Below are 18,764 nucleotides of genomic sequence, written 5' to 3' on the forward strand. Positions count from 1 at the left end.
AGTGGCCTCTCACAGAGGTCAACGGTCAATGAAAATGTGATTGTATTTGTAGACTTAGGCTATATTCGAATTTTAAAAGCAATTTGCAATCCATTGTGGTCCATATTGTAGTGAGCATCAATGCACACTGGTTTTTCACAAAGAATTCTGGTAAATTTAGAAATTTCTCTAGTTTGGAATTGGAGATTCGGAGAGGACTACAAAATGACAAATCCACTATATAAATAGTAGTGAAGGAATTCAGGCATAGCCTTAATCTGGTTGCATATGTGTTACATTTTGTGTAAATTGCTCAAGCATATATTTTCTTTTCCCAGTTCATTTTTGCAGATTTTTTTTCTAAAAAACTACATGGACATGTTTGGTGACCAAAAATAAATGGAATTTCCAAATCACACACATTGTACAACAAGGCCGTCAACAAAACTTCCATCCGATATCCTCGGCACGTGTATGTTGGGCCTGTAACTTGACTTTAAAGTTTTTCTTTTGTGGGGGTTCATTCTAAATGCCCCAAATTATTTGTCCCCAGTACTACTGTAGGTGTGTGCAGACTTTGGTAAGGATTTGAGCTTGTGGCGGGATTCAAAATTTCACTCAAAGGAGTGAAATATTTGCTAAAACAATCTGGTCCTTACAGTTCAGGACTGCTGTGGGACAAAATATGGCCAGAATATGGTGCAGCAGCAAATACATGTTTATCTCTGCACAACTGGTGGACATAGAAAACCTATTTCTTGGTGCAACTCATAGTTTTTGGGAAAGAGAGTGAGCATCTAAGTAAATGATGAGAAAACACAGTAGCAGCGTATGCAGCAGGATCCCTCACCGTGGCTGACTGACTGAGATTTCTCTGGGTTCTCCGTCTGGTCTGCCGCAGTGTTGAGGCAACAGCATACAATCCCAAACTCTCCAAGGCACCCCTTCCCGTGGAAGCCCAGCCCAAGCCGGTCCTGCCTGGCGCAGCGGTCCCTCAGAGCCGGTGCAGTGAGGCAGGCGGTGAAGAGTCCTGCTGGGGGACAGATTGTCATCCTCCTCTTTCCCCCTGGGAAGGCCACTGTGCCTTTGGCTCCAGCCAAGATCTCAGGACGGCCTCCTTCCTGTTTGTGCTAAAGTCCACCTGAAGAGCTCAACTGTTCCTCCCCACGACACCAGTCACTCGGTGGTATAGGGGATGGCACCGGAGCCACCACCCTACTCCCACACACAGACTGCTCCAGAAATGTCCTCATACTACCTGATTTAGAAAAACAGAAAAGCAGAACAGACATGTAAATGACTAATACATGTTTATATTCATACATATTTATCAGATAAAACATTCATCTCATAACTTTGGATCTATTTTCTAGACATACTTTAAGCATCCTTTTGGCTACTTTACCAAAAAGAAATAACCCAAAAACTAAATGAACCCACAATAGATTGTATTTCCTGGATCCAGAAAAGTCTGTAAAATATATATTTTTTTATTTTATTAAAGTGTGTGATCTCATATTTTTTTTAATAAAGTTAATTTCAGTCAAAAGAAATCAAAAATCTGTTTTCCAAATGATGCCCACCTGCTGCATTCACAAAAAAAGAATGATTAAATACACTTCCAAAACAATAAAAGCAATAATTGAAACAATAACTATTAATATTAATATTTTTATGTGAATGACTGTGTGATTAAATATTTCTTTTTTTGTTTTTGCTCATTATTTTTTGCCATTATTGAGATAAAAATATGCAGCTCAGTGAGTTTTTCCTGAATATGAATTTCCTTCATTTTTCTAAATTATTATTACTTCCTGATATTTTGTGTTCCAAAAAAAGCAAACAGTGGGATTTCAAGTCGGATCTCTAAATAAAAAAATAGGTGTGTTTATCTTAAAGTATGAGCTCTATGCATATTATTTTTAATTTAACACAATTATTAAACAGGATAACAGGGTTTGCAGGTGTGCAGTGACAGGTGTGGAATAACACCTTTTCCTGCACAGCTGTCTTATGGAACTAAAACAGTATTTTGCTCAACTTGAGGTCAGGACTTTGACTTTCACACCATGACTGCTCTCTATTTTTGGTCTTTCTGTTGTTTATTTGATAAAAATATATTTTTTTATTTTTGTTTTGCTGCTTCTTAGTTCCAACAAAACATCGATTATCCTCTAATTTTCAAATATTTACAAAAATATGCAATAAGGAAGGGATTCCTGCATGTTTCTGATCATAACCTGGTAAGTATATTACAAGTATACACCATTTTCACAACATTAACATGTTAACTGAAGGGTGTAAGATGCAGCTACTCTACTGTTATAAGAATGCACTCTTAGATTATCGCTTAAATTCTTAAATAAATTGGCAAAAAGACTTGTAATCGTTTATAGAATATTAAAATCTGCTTCTTTATTCTATTTTTGATTGTTTCTTCTGTTGTACACGGTGTTGCTCTGAACTAAGCGACTGCCAACACGTCTGCTTTTATAGAGATGGTCACTTACCCTTTTAATTTTTATGGAAGCAGTAATGTTGGAGCATTGATTTTCTAAGTAGCATCGATTTCCATTTGTTTCTTCCAGCCGACGTTGCAGACACACATACTTGAAATTAAATTCTACTTTTTTTTATTGTTTCTCACTATCGCAGAAAAAGAATAATAAAGAAAACAGCAGAGTAAAGGATGACTGGTCGCCCTACTTTTCTCCCTCTAAGCCTTCCATTTGTCTAACTCTCCCAGGATGCCACTGGGGCGCTGTGATTTCTGGGACAGTGACCAAGTGCTGCTGTCTGAGCTGGGGGACATGGGTAATGTGGACAAAGTAGTTGACAGTTTGCTGCTTCCCCATGGTGGAGAGACAAAGCCACGAGGGCTGGAATAATGGACATGCAGACCATTGAGTCAGGACAGTGCTTGATGTCCCAACCCTTTTGTGGCATGAACAAAAAAAACTTCAATTTGAGAGCAGAGAGCCATATAGTTCAATGTTCTGCAGGAGTATTGGATTGTGCATAGAAATGTTTGATAAGAAGTCTAAATTTCCTTGTTCTCCGAATATCTAGTTGTCTCACAACCCCCCACTCCTGCAGGATTTGATTGATCTGTAGCAAGGGGGCAGAGGGACCTGATATTTCTCAGTGATCTGTAAAAACATGTTGTGTTTGCTAAGAAAAAGAGAAAAACGAACAGAGCAGCTCAATGGAAATTTGCTTTTAGATTTTCATCAGGAAGCTAAATTAATCTTTCCAACTAGAAAAGTTGCATTACCTGTGATAATGCTAGTGTGAATGCTTTTTGCTGAAAGTAGTTCCTAAAGATGCTTAAGCTTTTTGCTGAAAATGGTGATCTAATTTACTTTAATGGCTAAAAATGCAAAAACAATTTGCAAAATGTTAAATTTGCCAAAAGACTGAAAATTTCATTAAAGAACTATGAAAGAGTGCCAAGGTTGACCTACATTTCTGAAAAAAATGTAGTAAAATTGCTTAAAAATCCCTAATATATGCCAATTTGTGCTTAAATATGAGCCAAACTCCAAATTAGCCCAAAAAACCTTGGTAGATTCCAAATTATCCAAAACAGCTAGCTCATTGCTTAGTTGGTAGCTAAAAATCAAAATAGGCTAATAGCCTTCCTCAGTGAACGAAATTAGCCAAAAACGTTAGCCTGTTGCTAAAATAGAAGCTAAACTCTAAATTAGCCTAAAAAACTCGGTAGATAACAAATTAGCCAAAACTGTTAGCATGTTGCAAAAATATTAGCTAAACTCCAAATTATCTAAAAAAAACAGTTGATGCCAAATTAGCCAAAAAAGCTAGTAAATTAATTAAATACTAGCTAAACTCCAACATTGCATAAAAATCCTCAGAATTAGTCAAAATGTTAGCCTGCTGCTAAAATGTAAGATAATTCTAAATTAGGCTAAAAAACTCCAGTAGATAACATATTAGCCAAAAATGTTAGCATGTTGTTATTATATTAGCTAAACTCCAAAATAGCATGAAAAAACCTCAGTAGATGCCAAATAATTCAAAACAGCTAGCTCATTGCTTAGTTGGTAGCTAAAAATCAAAATAAGCTAATAGCCTTCCTCAGGAAAATAAATTAGCCAAAAACGTTAGCCTGTTGCTAAAATAGAAGCTAAACTCTAAATTAGCCTAAAAAACTCGGTAGATAACAAATTAGCCAAAACTGTTAGCATGTTGCAAAAATATTAGCTAAACTCCAAATTATCTAAAAAAAACAGTTGATGCCAAATTAGCCAAAAAAGCTAGTAAATTAATTAAATACTAGCTAAACTCCAACATTGCCTAAAAATCCTAAGAATTAGTCAAAAACATTAGCCTGCTGCTAAAATGAAAGATAACTCTACTCCAGTAGATAACAAATTAGCCAAAAATGTTAGCATGTTGCTAAAATATTAGCTAAACTCCAAATTAGCATGAAAAAACCTCAGTAGATGCCAAATTATCTAAAAAGCTAGCACATTACTTAAATACTAGCTAAACTCCAACATTGCCTAATTATCCTCAGTAAACTAAATTAATTAAAATGTAAGCCTGCTGCTAAAATGTAAGATAATTCAAAATTAGGCTAAAAAACTCCAGTAGATAACAAATTAGCCAAAAACGTTAGTATGTTGCATGACCTGAGGTGTTGCCGGTGACACTTAACACAAAATCTTTAACGTACTAAAAGTGTTCAACCGTAAACACGATCAACGTAATTCCAGCAGATTCTGAAGGAGAAAAGCAGCGTCCTTCAGAATCTCCTGGAATTATATTAATTGTGTTAACAATTAAAAAATTACAGTAAATCAAAGAACATAAACACTGGAGCTCCGGTGTTAAAAGGTTAAATAAATCTCAGAATATGGACAATTTCAATTAAGGATTGCAGGTAATGTAATGAAAACATGTATTTCACCTCTTACAATATTAGATCCTAAGTGATTTTGTCATAATGAGGGCTGTACATGATAATGTGTTATTCAGACAAACGCTCCTATTTGGGCATCAGAGCAGGAGAAGTGGCGAGATGACACATGCGTCGTCTCATGGGAAAGGGCTCACTACTTTTCCCGGTAACTGTAAAAAATAAATAAATAAATCCCCTTTTTCTGAGTACGAGCGGAGGTCACGGTGTTACATCAGACAAGTTGTCAGCTTTTTGTTTATTCAATGAATCCTCAATCGCCAAAGTGCCACAAATACGTGTGCAAAAAACACATCTTTTATGACAACCAATACGTACAGATCTCTGCTGTATCATAGAGGATGACTAACACAAAGATATTGTAGCTTCATTACTTTCATCATTAGCTCTTTGGGGCATTTACTACCATTTTCTGATAAACATTTGGAATTATTCTTATTTTTATAAAAAAAATATTCATCATTTTAGTTTTAACAGCTGCTTTTTAGAGTACACATTTCTGTCAACTAATGAATCCAAACTTGCCATATAAAATATTTCAAAAGGCTAAAAGCTCACAGATAAAATATCAAAAGTAGAATTAAAAAAAAAAAACATTCATCACTGAAAAAATGAAACATTTGATCAATTACCAAAAGTTTTATTTTTTACATTTAAAATTATTAGTTTTAGTTGGTTTACTCAACTTAAAGTCCCCCGTAAATTTATTTTTTAATAATAACAAAAAAACATTCTCAGTAGTATTTTATTTATGATTATGAAGTTTTTAACCAAAATCCCACAACCTAAATGTCTTAAAAAGCCGTTTTTCATGTTTATCTGAAGCCTCTGTTTGAGCTGAGAAGCCCCGCCCCTTAACTTCAGAAACAAATTACAACTACTGTAGTTTCTGTCATTGATCTAATGGTTCACTTTTTACAGTGAAGGTACATTTCTAATAACCAGGTACATTATTTTACCATCTTACTTCATATTTTACTTATAAAAAAATATTTTCAATAAAAAACTTTTTTTTTCTTTTTTGGCATCATTCTAACACTTGTAAAAGGATTTAGTTTACAGCTTAACTATTTGTCAGTGTTACCAAAGCAATAACACCATCTTAGGGCATTTGCACATATTTTATAATCTTGGGGAAATATATTTTATTATCTAGCTTTACTTCAAATGTTGCTGCACTAAGATATAAGTTAATTTTTTCATGCTTCTCTTTTGCCATTTACATAAGAAATATAAAAACATATATATAAGTTATGCTTTAGATGAACACCTGCCATCCTGTCTCAGTCTTTATTGGATTTTGAATCTGAATAACCATCGAATGTTTTATTCAAATGGCGCCCATATAGAATATTTTTCTGTAATTTTAACCATTCACTCTAATCTTTTACGAAAAGACACAAAAATCAGTCTTTATTTTTAATTTGACAGATCATTAACATTTCTACTGTTACGTGTAATTAAAAGTGGGAAAATAATGACTTTCTTGAAGATGCTCTATAATAATAATAATAATCTTTATTTATATAGCACCTTTCAAGGTAAAAATCACAAAGTGCTTCACAGTAAAACAAAGTAAAACACAAGAGTATAAAAACAGAATTAAGTAAATCTCATATTTTTTACTTTGAATGTATAAATTCTTCAGGGTAATGAGTCTACTGTGAACATGAAGGACAAACGTACCTGTTTCCAGCATTAAAGGTCTCACTCAGAGCAACAGTATTTACTCTTGAAGACAGAACTATTTCTGTACAGAGAGGAAGTCCAGCTCAGCTTGAAGGGAGGTGAGACTTGGGAAGTTTTTTGTGGATACTTTCTCCATTTGTGAATCCAATTTAAAAAAAAAATTGGTCTAGACCTGTGGATGTATTTCAATAATATTTGGCATGACTCAACTTATAGAATTTAAAGAAAATGTTTTATTTGTGTAGCTTGCGGGTAAAGTTTTTATCCGATTAATAAATCTAGCCGTGGCTCATTTATACTGTTCCCTCCAGCAACACTCCAGATGAGTTTTTTTTTGGGTTACATATAGAAAATGTTTTAAAAGAAATAGGGAGGGGGGTTAGGGACAGAACTCCCAGACAGGGACAAGCCTTAAGATGGAGGTCTTCCTCCCAGGACGTGACAGGCTGTTGGCTGGAGGACGCTCAGGAAGGCCTTGGCAGACTAACAAAGACAGCCCTTCAGCTGCAGGGTGTAGTTTTTCAGGCCCCAGCATCCCCTTTGGCAGCAGCACAGAGAGCGCTGGCGTGCATAGACCCCCGGCCCGAGAGACAGGGAAGTAAGGTCCGTTCTTTTATTTACTCAGGCTGCTGCTGAGGCCTGGGCATTTCTTGTCAGGGTGAAGAAGGAAAAAAAAACAAGTCTTTCTCTTTTCTTTCCTCTTGCGGTCTCCAGAGGAACGCTACACTTTCATCTACTGTTGTTCACACACTTGTTTCGGCCATTGCTCTTGCATGGTATGTGTGCACATGTGTACGTTTGTTCCTGTGTGTGAGTGGGAGTGCACTACGTGGACCCGTGTTCTCTTGTGGATTACAAAGTCTGCACAAGTATATGTGTCTTGAACGAGTGTGCTGGGGGGGTAATAGATCCAGTTTTTGAAATGTAGTTTCAGCTCACTATAAAGCTAGACCTTTTTTCCCATCAGAATGATGAGTTTCTAAGGCTTTTACAGAAAGAAAATTACTTGTAGCAGTTAAAGTGCCAAATGCCAAAAGTTACCCAGTCTTCATGTGTCTGTGAACAACTAGAAATGTCTAAGAAGGATCTACTTTTTAATGAGGGATAAAGAAAACACATTATCTGTTACTCTCCATCTTTATAAAAAAATGATTACAAGTATCTTTTTCATTTCAGAAATCTGAACCACACCATTTGTTTCACCATAGAACCAAATCGTTGGAATTGTTGCCTCCCTGTAGTATACCAGTATGTTTACGCTAAAAGTGTCAAACATGGGTTATGCTAATTTTGTTTAATTAAGGATTAATTAAAAAACGTACGAGTTATTATTTATTAACGCAAATCAATTACTCTTCGCGAAGCGACCATTTTCCACTTTAGATGATAAGGTTTCTGCAACGCGCATTAATTTCTGATAATGCCCACTTCACCGGACATTATCCTACTTATTACAAAAAATAAATTTTCAATCGATTTTTAGTACTTATTCTTGTTACTTTATCAGTTTAGACAAAAAAAGTGGACTATTTGATACGTAGTGCGACCCGTTGTCACGGTAACGCAACAACACATTGCTAAGCCGGAAGCGACCTCAACTGGAGCGTTAAAGGAAAGGGATACTTATGCTGATTGTCACAATAGGCTGAAGAAATCATCAGTTCAGAGAGAAAGTTCTCCTCTTTGCTTGTTTTTGTCCAGATGACGAAGCAAAAATTGTTTTAAAGAAGCTTGAGCAGTGATATAGAACATTTGGGCCATTTGACCAGAACCCAGCAGCCAATCAGAAAGGAGTATTCACCTGGACCATGGTACAAGTTAATGTTGTTCCTTGTAACTTGGAGTAATACTGCAGACATAAAAGTCTTTAGAGTTCTGCTTATCTTACTGTTGATGTGTTTTGTGCACACAAATCAAACTTATGGGATATCTGAGTTTACACTTTATAAATAAAAAAAATGTCAGACAATAAAAATGAAGCAACAGTTTTCTCTATGGCCTGTTTTTGTTTAAAAACTACATATTGTCATAAAAAATACATATGAAAACATCAAGATTAATCACAACTAGGTCTTCACAATAAAATCAATAATTTATCGATATTGCGATATTAGCTTTTGCAATACGCGTTTCGCAAAAGACAGGGTTAACCGCGATAAATGGTTACCATAAATATTCACAATCATGCATAGACAGAGAAACCATGATATTTCTAAAATGCCCTAGTGCACACTACCAGAAAGGTAGACAATTATTCTTTGTTGTGTTTGCCTGACAAGTTCCAACCCGCCTCCTATTGAGATAACTTGAAGTATAACTTACGTTTACTTTTATTTAAATAAAACTGTTGCAGTGAAATGGAAATGATGTATTAGTTATTATTATTATTATTAATATTTCCATGTATTTTTCTTAGTTTTTTTTGTTGTTTTGTGATACACAAATATCAAATTGAAACAAAACTGAGGTTTAAACCTGAGGAAAGTGAATCATGCATCCCTAGTCAGTATGTCCTGAAAACAAACCTTAGTTAGTGGTCCAACCAACCTTTCCTCTCACCAGTGAGATCATGTCTGGATCTATAGTCATAAAAAAAGCAGGTCAGGAAAAATCAAATTTGCTTTACAGTTACAAAAGGCTCTTTTTCCACATATACGCTACTTTTTTTCTCATTTCACTCAAAGATGTCTGAACATTCATGTGCAAACGTGTACTAATAGTTAAAAGTGTCTTTTTAGGTTAAAGTTTTTGTCTTCAAAGGTTTGTAAATTGGTTAATTTGGTTCTGTATTCGCAAAAAGTATTTTTAAAATGGTGAACACACAGAGATTATTTACATTTTACAGCATTTATGTTTCACTCAGTTGCATTTTTGTAAAGAAAAACATATTTTGACTATTACTGTCATGAGAGTTTTGAATAATATTGAATTTATTACATTAATTGATATGAATTCAACTGATTTACCAAAAAAAGGCAGATAGATTCTTGTTCGACATGTCCCTTCTGTGTGGACATTTTTAAACTACAGTTTATACATCTCCCACAGACATAACTTAATGTTTGTGTGTTATTAGAGCAATACACCAAACAAATAATAAACATCAAGTAAACAAACGTAACAGTGAAATGAGGTTATGCTGACAGCTTGGTAATGTCTCTTGGCAAAGGCTTCCTCATTTAAGACAGTGGAATTTCATTTAGCCTTGTATATAGGCCCATTTATTTGTTTGTTTTATACTGTTGTCTCCAAGCCAATATGTTTGACTGTAAGGCACTGGCTGAGGTCATTCTTCTTGCACTGTCTTCTTCTCTCATACCCTGGGAGGCAGTACGAGATAGGGCAGATCCGCCCCCTCTGTGGAGGAGGGCATAGCACTGAGTCACTCATCCTCCCTCGAACCAGAAAGAGAGAAAACACTGAGACGTGGAGGAGAGATAAAGCAAGTAAATAAGGCAAGGTTCACTTCTTGAATGAGATGTGTGTGCAGAGCGGGCGCCTTGCCAGGGGTGGGAGGTTTTCGGGAGGGCCGCTATGTGGAGGTGGGCTCTCAATGTGCCGCTTTCAGCAGTTTGGAGGGGCAAGGGAATGGCCTCCGACCCCATCTGTTTCCTGAAGATAGGCCCTGATGGGGTTGAGTGCTCAGAGAGGGCATGATATCCTGACAAAGGGCAGATCTTCCAGCAAAAACAACAGACAGGGGGAAGAGAGAAAGACACTTAGATTTGTCAGCCGAAGGAGAGTACAGAGGTTGGTTCCTGGAAAGAGCTCTTGCTTTTCCTCTGTCCCTCTCATAAATCTTTGCAGTTTCCTCTTGTTTTTCCCATTCCCCGTAGTGGCCTTTTGACACAGATTTTTTTTTCTTTCAAAAGGGAACGGGATTACGTTGTTATTTAGCTTAGGAAGTGCAAAGCACTTGGAGTTCAGCGATGGGAAGAAGTGGCCTGTAACCCTTTGAACCTGTGGAAACAGTTGTTCTGCGTTTTCCATTCTTATCATTGTACAGTGAACCAATGGATTGGAATGCAACCATTAACACAGGCACTGTTTAAATCTGACCTCTCAGAGGACAGGGGCTGTTTCATCAGCTGCCTTTTTTACCGCGATCGTCTAGCCTTGAAATTAAAGACTCAAGGAAAACTGGGATTTTAACATATTCTTGTTGGATCTTTCTGATGACGACTGACATTTATAAAGAAAGTTACATAAAAATTATATTTCTGAGGATTTCTTTATTCAGTTTGTTGTGAATAAAAAAAGTACAGTTGGAAAAAGATTGTATTTGCTACGGAGAAAAAACAATGGATGGACAAGCTCCCTGCTTGAAGACTAGATCCATGTATAGGATATATACTGTATATATATAGAATTCATTCCCGTGGTCATAAATGTAGATGGTGGCTTTCAGGTGGCAGTTGGGTGGCACTTGGGTGGCAGTCAGGTGGCAGTCGGGTGGCAGTTGGGTGGCTATCGGGCAGCTTTCAGATGACAGTCAGGTGGCAGTCAGGCAGCTGCCAGTTGTGCGTGATTTTTATATATCTTGGGATACCAGGTAGCCAGTGACATTTGATATGGACAGCCACCTTCCAGAGACATTAACACGTTGTCCAATCAGAGCTTCTGTCGGCTGGCAATTTAGCTGTGGCCACCCAGTTTAGTTTAGTAATTTATCAGGACAGTGTACAAATACATTAAGCTTAAAAAGCAAAGATGCTTGCAACAAATTGTAGCCTAAAAGCTAATTTGTAGTCCTTTTACAAAACAATACATTATGGTTAAGCCCTATATAATTCCACTGTTGCCCTATTTCGTAAAGGTATCTTTTTTTTTTAATAATTCGTAAATGTCATAAATGTAGATGGCGGCAGTCAGATGGCATTCAGACGGCAGTCAGGGGGAAGTCAGGCGGCCGTAAGGTGTGCAGAATGCCCTGCTTTTTATATACCCCTGATCTACGGGGCGGCTGGTGGCACTTGATATAGACTGCCACCATTCAACCTCGAAATGTGCCTGGGTAGCCGCTGACCATCCACTTTGAGAGAAAAATTGTCCGTTTTTTGTAAAACTTTTTCTTAAAACTTTCGCGACCATCTGCCAAATTTGCTAAAAAAAAAAAAAACTAGCATTTAGGTCACTACGCAATGACATTTTGGTATATGTGACTCAAGTCTGAGCTGGCATCTGGCTCCAAACTGTACAGCTGGACAGAAAGAAAATGAAAGAAAAAAAAACTGTACGGCTGGATGGCTCCAATATTGCTCGCCATTGTTTAGTTGAGGTCAGGTTGAGGTGTGTGAGGTGCTGTAAGCTAGCAGGAGAGCATGTAAACAAATAGCTTAGTTATGGGTGATGGTATGTGGGGGTGGGGTTGCTCTGCGCATGAGGGAACTTTCTAATGAACTAGTGCCACTCTGCAGAAACTATGTCCTAGAAAATGACATGTTTGGAGATTTTGGCTAAAAACGGCATAATCATAATTAGAAAACCACTAGGAACGGTTCTGAAATTGATCAAAAGATGATCAGAATGGGACTTCTGTTCATTGTGTCCTCTCCTCCTGACACCTTCATCCATCCACATTACGATCCCTTATAGCTTATCAAACAACATTCAGACAAAATTGGTAATTATGCATATTTTATAACCTATTGACTAAAGTTCTGAAAGTCGCACGTTTCATAGAAATAATCAATTTTGCAGCCGAGTTCCCAACAGCTATGTATAGCTGTGGTCTAAGTTGTAATTGAATCTTTTCTGTCTTTCTTGATTCTCCTTTTTTTTTCCTTTTCTTAATGTATTCAGCTCCACAAAGTGTTCAGGACTAAGAGAAATGTTCTAATTTACCTCATGCAGGGCTTACATCCTAAGTACACCCATTGTCTTGTGTTGGCTTTAAATGTCACAGAGACTGTGTTTTGAGTCACAGTGGGCTAAGCCATTACACGGCCACATACAAGGTTAATTGTGGTAAAAGTATTTTCACTTTTTCTTTTCTCTAATTATGCTTTAAACTGCATATTTAAATGCAACTTTTCATATAACACCTAAGGAGAGGTATTGTTTCCACTGAAACTGATGAAGAAAAAAAAAGACCTAAACCACACGGAAATATAAATTCACACACCGCAAACTTATAATAACTATGACAAATAACACCATAGTGGTCCTTTTTTAATTAAATAAGAAGCCAAATGTGTTTTATATTTAAGTTCTGTAGCTTTTTGCACTAACAGACCATTTCTTTTGTGTGTGTCTTTTGAAATAGGTGTTGCTGATCTGGAGGATGACCCATCGTGTTCCTGGCCTGCATCATCTCCTTCCAGTAAGGATCAAACTTCCCCCGGACACTGTGAAGACTACGATTTTGGGGAGGAAGAAGGAGGACCTGGTCTGCCGTACCCATGTCAGTTTTGTGACAAGTCCTTCAGCCGCTTGAGCTTCCTGAAGCGGCACGAACAGAGCCACGGCGACAAACTCCCTTTCAGCTGCACCTTCTGCAGCCGCTTGTTCAAACACAAGCGCAGCCGAGATCGTCACGTCAAGCTACACACCGGCGACAAGAAGTACCACTGCGGAGAGTGTGACTCTGCCTTCTCTCGCAGCGATCACCTCAAAATCCACATGAAAACCCACGCCTCCAACAAGCCCCACAAGTGCCCCGTGTGTCGCCGCGGCTTCCTCTCCTCCAGCTCTCTCCACGGCCACATGCAAGTGCATGAGAGGGGCAAAGATGGCAGCAGCTCCAGCTTTTCCCGCGGCGAGGATTGGAAACTGAAAGAAACCCGGAAGTGCAGTCGTTGCGAGGAAGGCTTTGATGTTCCGGAGGAGCTTCAGAGACACATCGCAGAGTGCCACCCCGAGTGCTCTCCATCCGAGGATGGTGGTCTGGGCGCGACCTTGCAGTGCATCTATTGCCACGAGCCCTTCAGTGATGAGGGCACCCTGTTGACCCACATTGACCAGGCCCACAGCAGAGATAGGAAGGGGCACATCTGTGCTATCTGCTCCGAGCACTTTCTGTCCGTCGAGGACCTCTATGCTCACATGGACATTCACCAGCTCCCTGAATCTAGTAACCATAGTAACAGCCCTTCTTTGCTTACAGTAGGTTACACCTCTGTATCCAGCACCACTCCTGACTCTAACCTCTCCGTCGACAGCTCTACAATGGTGGAGACAGCACCGCCTGTTCCCAAGACTAGGGGAAGGAGAAAAAGAGCAGCTCAGAACACGTCGGACATTGGAGGACGATCCTCCAAACAACCAAAAGTCTCCTACAGTTGCATCTATTGCAATAAACAAGTATTCTCCAGCCTGGCTGTTCTGCAGATTCACCTAAGAACCATGCACATGGATAAGCCAGAGCAAGCTCACACATGCCAGTTTTGTTTGGAGGTTCTGCCCTCTCTACTAAATTTAAACGAACATCTCAAGCAGGTTCACAACGCAGAAGACCATGCTGCCCTGTTAGCCAGTCTGCCTGACGCCCTGCTTCAGTGCAACTTCTGCCCTGAAGTGTTAAGCGACCTGAACGCTCTCCAGGAACACATCCGCTGCTCCCATGGCTTCCCCAGCCCCGTTGCTAAAGAGAGCAACGCCTTCTTCTGCCCCCAGTGCTTCATGGGGTTCTTGACAGAGGCGACCTTGGAGGAGCATGTTCGTCAGACACATTGTGATGGCGGAAGCCTCCGATTTGACTCTCCTTTGGCCGTAACTCCCAAGGAGCCCATAGTGGAGGTGTACTCCTGCTCGTACTGCACTAACTCCCCGATATTCAACAGCGTGCTAAAGCTTAACAAGCACATTAAGGAAAACCACAAGAACATTCCTTTGGCTCTGAACTACATCAACAACGGAAAGAAATCCCTGCGGACTCTCAGTCCATCTTCGCCAATATCAGTGGAGCAAACGACCATCCTGAAACAAGGCAGCTCAGCTTCACGCACGACCAGTGAGTTCATATGCAACCAGTGTGGAGCCAAGTACACAAGTTTAGACCTTTTCCAGACCCACCTGAAGACTCACCTGGATGGTCTGCAGCCTCAGCTCACGTGCCCACAGTGTAACAAAGAGTTCCCCAACCAGGAATCCTTGCTGAAGCACGTGACGATTCACTTCACCATTACCTCCACCTATTATATCTGTGAAAGCTGTGACAAGCAGTTTACGTCCGTGGACGATCTGCAGAAGCACCTGCTCGACATGCACACTTTTGTGTTTTTCCGCTGCACCCTTTGCCAGGAAGTGTTCGATTCCAAGGTCTCCACCCAGCTCCACCTGGCCGTGAAGCACAGCAACGAGAAGAAGGTGTACCGTTGTACGTCCTGCAACTGGGACTTCCGGCATGAGACTGATCTCCAACTGCACGTCAAACACAGCCATCTGGAGAACCAAGGCCGCGCCCATCGTTGCATATTCTGTGGGGAGTCTTTTGGCACAGAGGTGGAGCTGCAGTGCCACATTACCACCCACAGCAAGAAGTACAACTGTCGCTTCTGCAGCAAAGCCTTCCACGCCATTGTCCTCCTGGAGAAGCATTTGAGAGAGAAGCATTGTGTGTTTGAAGGAAAGACGCCAAACTGTGGTGCCAACGGCTCCGCTGTAAACAGTGGAGACGGCCAACCTAAAGAGGACGCGGAGCTGCAAGGTCTTTTAACCAACAGCCATGGACCTGGAGCAGCCGGCGGATCTGTGGTGGAGTCTCAAAACAGCCACGACGGAAGCGAGGAAGAGGTGGACTCTGCTGAGCCGATGTATGGCTGTGACATATGTGGAGCGTCATACACCATGGAGTCGCTCCTCACCAACCACCAACTGAGAGATCACAACATCCGCCCCGGTGAGAGTGCAATGATAAAAAGGAAAGCTGAAATGATCAAAGGCAATCACAAGTGCAATGTTTGTTCCCGCACCTTCTTTTCCGAGGCCGGACTGAGGGAACATATGCAGACCCACCTTGGGCCAGTCAAACACTACATGTGTCCCATCTGTGGGGAGCGATTCCCTTCCTTGCTCACTTTGACGGAGCACAAGGTCACTCACAGCAAGAGTCTGGACACCGGCAGCTGCCGTATTTGTAAGATGCCTCTGCAGAGCGAAGAGGACTTCCTGGAGCACTGCCAGATGCACCCCGACCTGAGGAACTCCTTAACCGGTTTCCGTTGTGTGGTGTGCATGCAGACCGTCACCTCCACACTCGAGCTCAAGATCCACGGCACTTTTCATATGCAGAAGACCGGCACCATGACCGCCAACCAGCCAATGGTTCGCACCAACACCCTCTCCCAAAACCAGCAGCCGCACCTCGCCCAAAAGTTTTTCAAGTGTGCCTCATGCCTGAAAGATTTCAGGTCCAAGCAAGACCTAGTCAAACTGGACATCAATGGACTGCCTTACGGACTGTGTGCGTCCTGTGTGACAGCCGCCGGCTCCACGAGCTCCAGTCCAACCGTGAACGGAGGACGGCCGCAGCAACACGGGGGAGCCACCACTCCAGCAACAACCACTGCTGCGTGGGTGCAAGGAGACAGTCTCAGCCCCGGTGAAGGAAAAGGCAAAGCCGTCTCCTCGACATCCTCGTCCTCGTCCACAACTTCATCGTCTGCGGCCAAGACTCGCTGTTCCAGCTGCAATGTGAAGTTCGAGTCGGAGGCGGAGCTGCAGAACCACGTTCAGACGGTGCATCGGGAGCAATCGGCGGACAGCAACAGCGGGCAGCTCAAGACTCCCCAGGTGTCCCCCATGCCCCGATCCAGTCCCTCGCAAACCGAAGAGGTAGGATTTGATTCAAATTCAGGAAGTCACATAGCAATTTTGGTGTTATTTGATCCCTCTGTTTCTCCTATTTGTAGAAGAAGACATACCAGTGCATCAAATGCCAGATGGTTTTCTACAGTGAATGGGACATCCAAGTTCATGTGGCCAACCACATGCTGGGTAAGAGTCAACCTTTTTTATTTATTTATTCTGGTTTCTGTGCAACAAACTCAGCGCTTCTGTAATTTGCCAACATTTCAGTAAAATTGAGCTTTAATTGTGCGTGTCATGGAAACAGCACAGAAATCCTTTCTTACACTATACTGATTTTTTTTTTCTTTTTCTTCCCCGTTTTTTATGGGATGAATCACATTTCAAAGATTTCAGTGATACAGTATATGTAATAATGTATTTGACCCTGTCTCACTCAGGCTCACAAGTTTCTGGATCACATCACCAAATAGGTGGAATAATTTGAGTATTTTAACCATTTAATGCATCCCCAGTGTTGTGCTTTCATAAACCGACCAGTTTCATTTCTACATGCATGTGAATGGTTTATTACTGTGTGTGTGCATGCTCGCAACACAGAACCTCTGCTCCAAGAGAATTTTTTAGTAAATTGTAAAAAAATAAATAAATATTTGTTTCTTTAAATTTTTAAAAAATTCTAATCAATTTTGCCAAAAAGATTTTTTGTTTTTGTTATTTTCGTATTTTTCCTATGTTTGCAGTCATATTTTTGATATTTAAAGGTGTCAAATCAAGTGAAAAATCGAGTTTCCATTGAAGCTATAAATACTTTTTCTTGGATTTTTAAGCAGAGGGTGTAAATGTAAGGCCATGCTTCCAAACGTCCGCATTTTTGGTTGCCAAGAATAATTTATAGAGAGGAGACAATAGAAAAACAGGTTTTCCTGCCTGCAGTAAGTAGGCATCTGAATTCCGCTCTCACGTTCCTTTCTTCATTCATTTATTCAGCTCGTTTGGCGGCTCTTTCATTACACTGCATTATCTGTTGTCTTCAGTGGGAGAGAGACTCATTGATCTGGAACCAAACCGCCTCTCTGTTTGGGACACGCTTCTAGGCGCAGGTGAATTTAAACACGGTAGGCAATTCTATCAGGACCGGTAGGCAATTCTATCAGGGACCCACTGTTTGTGCATAAGCAGTCAGAAGCATGTGATTTGTGATTTTGATTCTGTGGCGTATTTGCAAAAGAGGGAGATGAGCTGAGAGTGTGTAGGTGTGTGTTTTGTATTCATCTTTGCGATCTGCTCACCCACTAGTCTACTGGGGGTGCCTAATACAGTACCATGCCAGCATTAGTCCTTTCTCTAGCAAAGGCAGGCACGGAGCACACTGGGAGGGTAGAAAACAAACCCCCCTACTGGTTATTTTATGTCTTTCAGCCGCACAAGCACACAGTTCCTTCATAATAGTGGAATTCAGACAGCTTAAGATAACAGGAGGATAGGTGATTGGGTTATTGTCTGATGTTTTACTTCTCTGATATGCTGTTGCTTAGTATTCAAGATGAGACTGGTTTTCCTTTGTGATCTTAAAAATGGGGAGAAAACAAAACTAATCAGGATGTGATGTCAAGCTGAAGAAATTGTACCTGAAAAGGAAAAAAAGCTCTAAAATCTTTAGAGTCCCCTTATGAAAGTGTTTTTATTGAAAAAAAAACATTCCCAGTAGTGTTTTAATTATGATTATGGAGTTTTTAACCAAAATCTCACAACTTAAATGTCTTTAAAAGACATCTGAAGCCTCTGTTTCCAAAATCTCCTCTGGGGGGGCGTGGCTTTTGGAGCTCCACCCCTGTCTGATCATGATAGCTCTGTGTTTTGCCAGCGTAAATCTTCACCGCTGCTACTTGAAAATGTCCAGCTGTATCGTTTTGATCTGGATGTCAGCTCAGACGAGGAAGTGAAGATCTTCATGGACTGAACTTCCTCCAAAATCCTGATTCTTTCTCCTTCCAGTTCACCAAAGACTCTTTTAGCTAATTCTCCAATGTTTATTGACGTTGCTGTGATCAATACATTCAATCATTGGTTTCTCAGAGCAGAGTTCTTGCTAAAATAATGAACGCTAACATCAAAATGGCCTTTCAAGGCTTTACAATCCTTTACAACTGCGGTCAAATTGTTCGCATTTCCGTGGTCACATCACAAGAGTCTTGCAGAGATTTTTCCAATATTGTATGAAACTCACACAAAAATCCAGTGATGGCGGATTTGACCACGGAAATACGAACGGCGGCTCATTTGACCTCAATCAATGGGAAGATGTCTTCTTTTCTTCTCCAGCACCTGAGCTAAACACGCTAGCCGGACCAGGGAGGGGTTTAGTGCATGTATGGATGTAAAGAAGGATCATTAATTCAAACAG

General features: G+C 40.1%; 1 protein-coding gene and 1 long non-coding RNA gene across 7 annotated transcripts in view; one reads left to right on the forward strand and one right to left on the reverse strand.

Annotated features, from left to right (window-relative positions):
• LOC112147272 (zinc finger protein 521) overlaps nt 1-18,764 on the forward strand; it is a 137,019-nt gene that overhangs the window by 45,715 nt on the left and 72,540 nt on the right. For 2 of the 5 annotated variants that reach the window (XM_024273527.2, XM_024273528.2), the window contains exons 4-7: nt 12,876-16,384; nt 16,462-16,546; nt 16,798-16,830; nt 17,395-17,475. In XM_024273527.2, the coding sequence (XP_024129295.1) occupies nt 12,876-16,384; nt 16,462-16,546; nt 16,798-16,830; nt 17,395-17,475 (3,708 nt within the window). The remainder of the gene's footprint in view (nt 1-12,875; nt 16,385-16,461; nt 16,547-16,797; nt 16,831-17,394; nt 17,476-18,764) is intronic. The other 3 variants (XM_024273529.2, XM_024273530.2, XM_024273531.2) reach the window with 3 other exon arrangements.
• Nucleotides 1-18,764, reverse strand: part of LOC118599999 — a 73,858-nt gene that overhangs the window by 28,835 nt on the left and 26,259 nt on the right. The window contains exon 3 of one of the 2 annotated variants that reach the window (XR_004949565.1): nt 830-1,237. This is a non-coding gene — a long non-coding RNA (uncharacterized LOC118599999). Of the gene's footprint in view, nt 1-829; nt 1,238-9,382; nt 10,288-18,764 lie in introns of those variants that run through there. The other variant, XR_004949564.1, reaches the window with a different exon arrangement.

This window comes from Oryzias melastigma, linkage group LG17 (assembly GCF_002922805.2).
Source record: "Oryzias melastigma strain HK-1 linkage group LG17, ASM292280v2, whole genome shotgun sequence".
Lineage (NCBI taxonomy): Eukaryota > Metazoa > Chordata > Actinopteri > Beloniformes > Adrianichthyidae > Oryzias > Oryzias melastigma.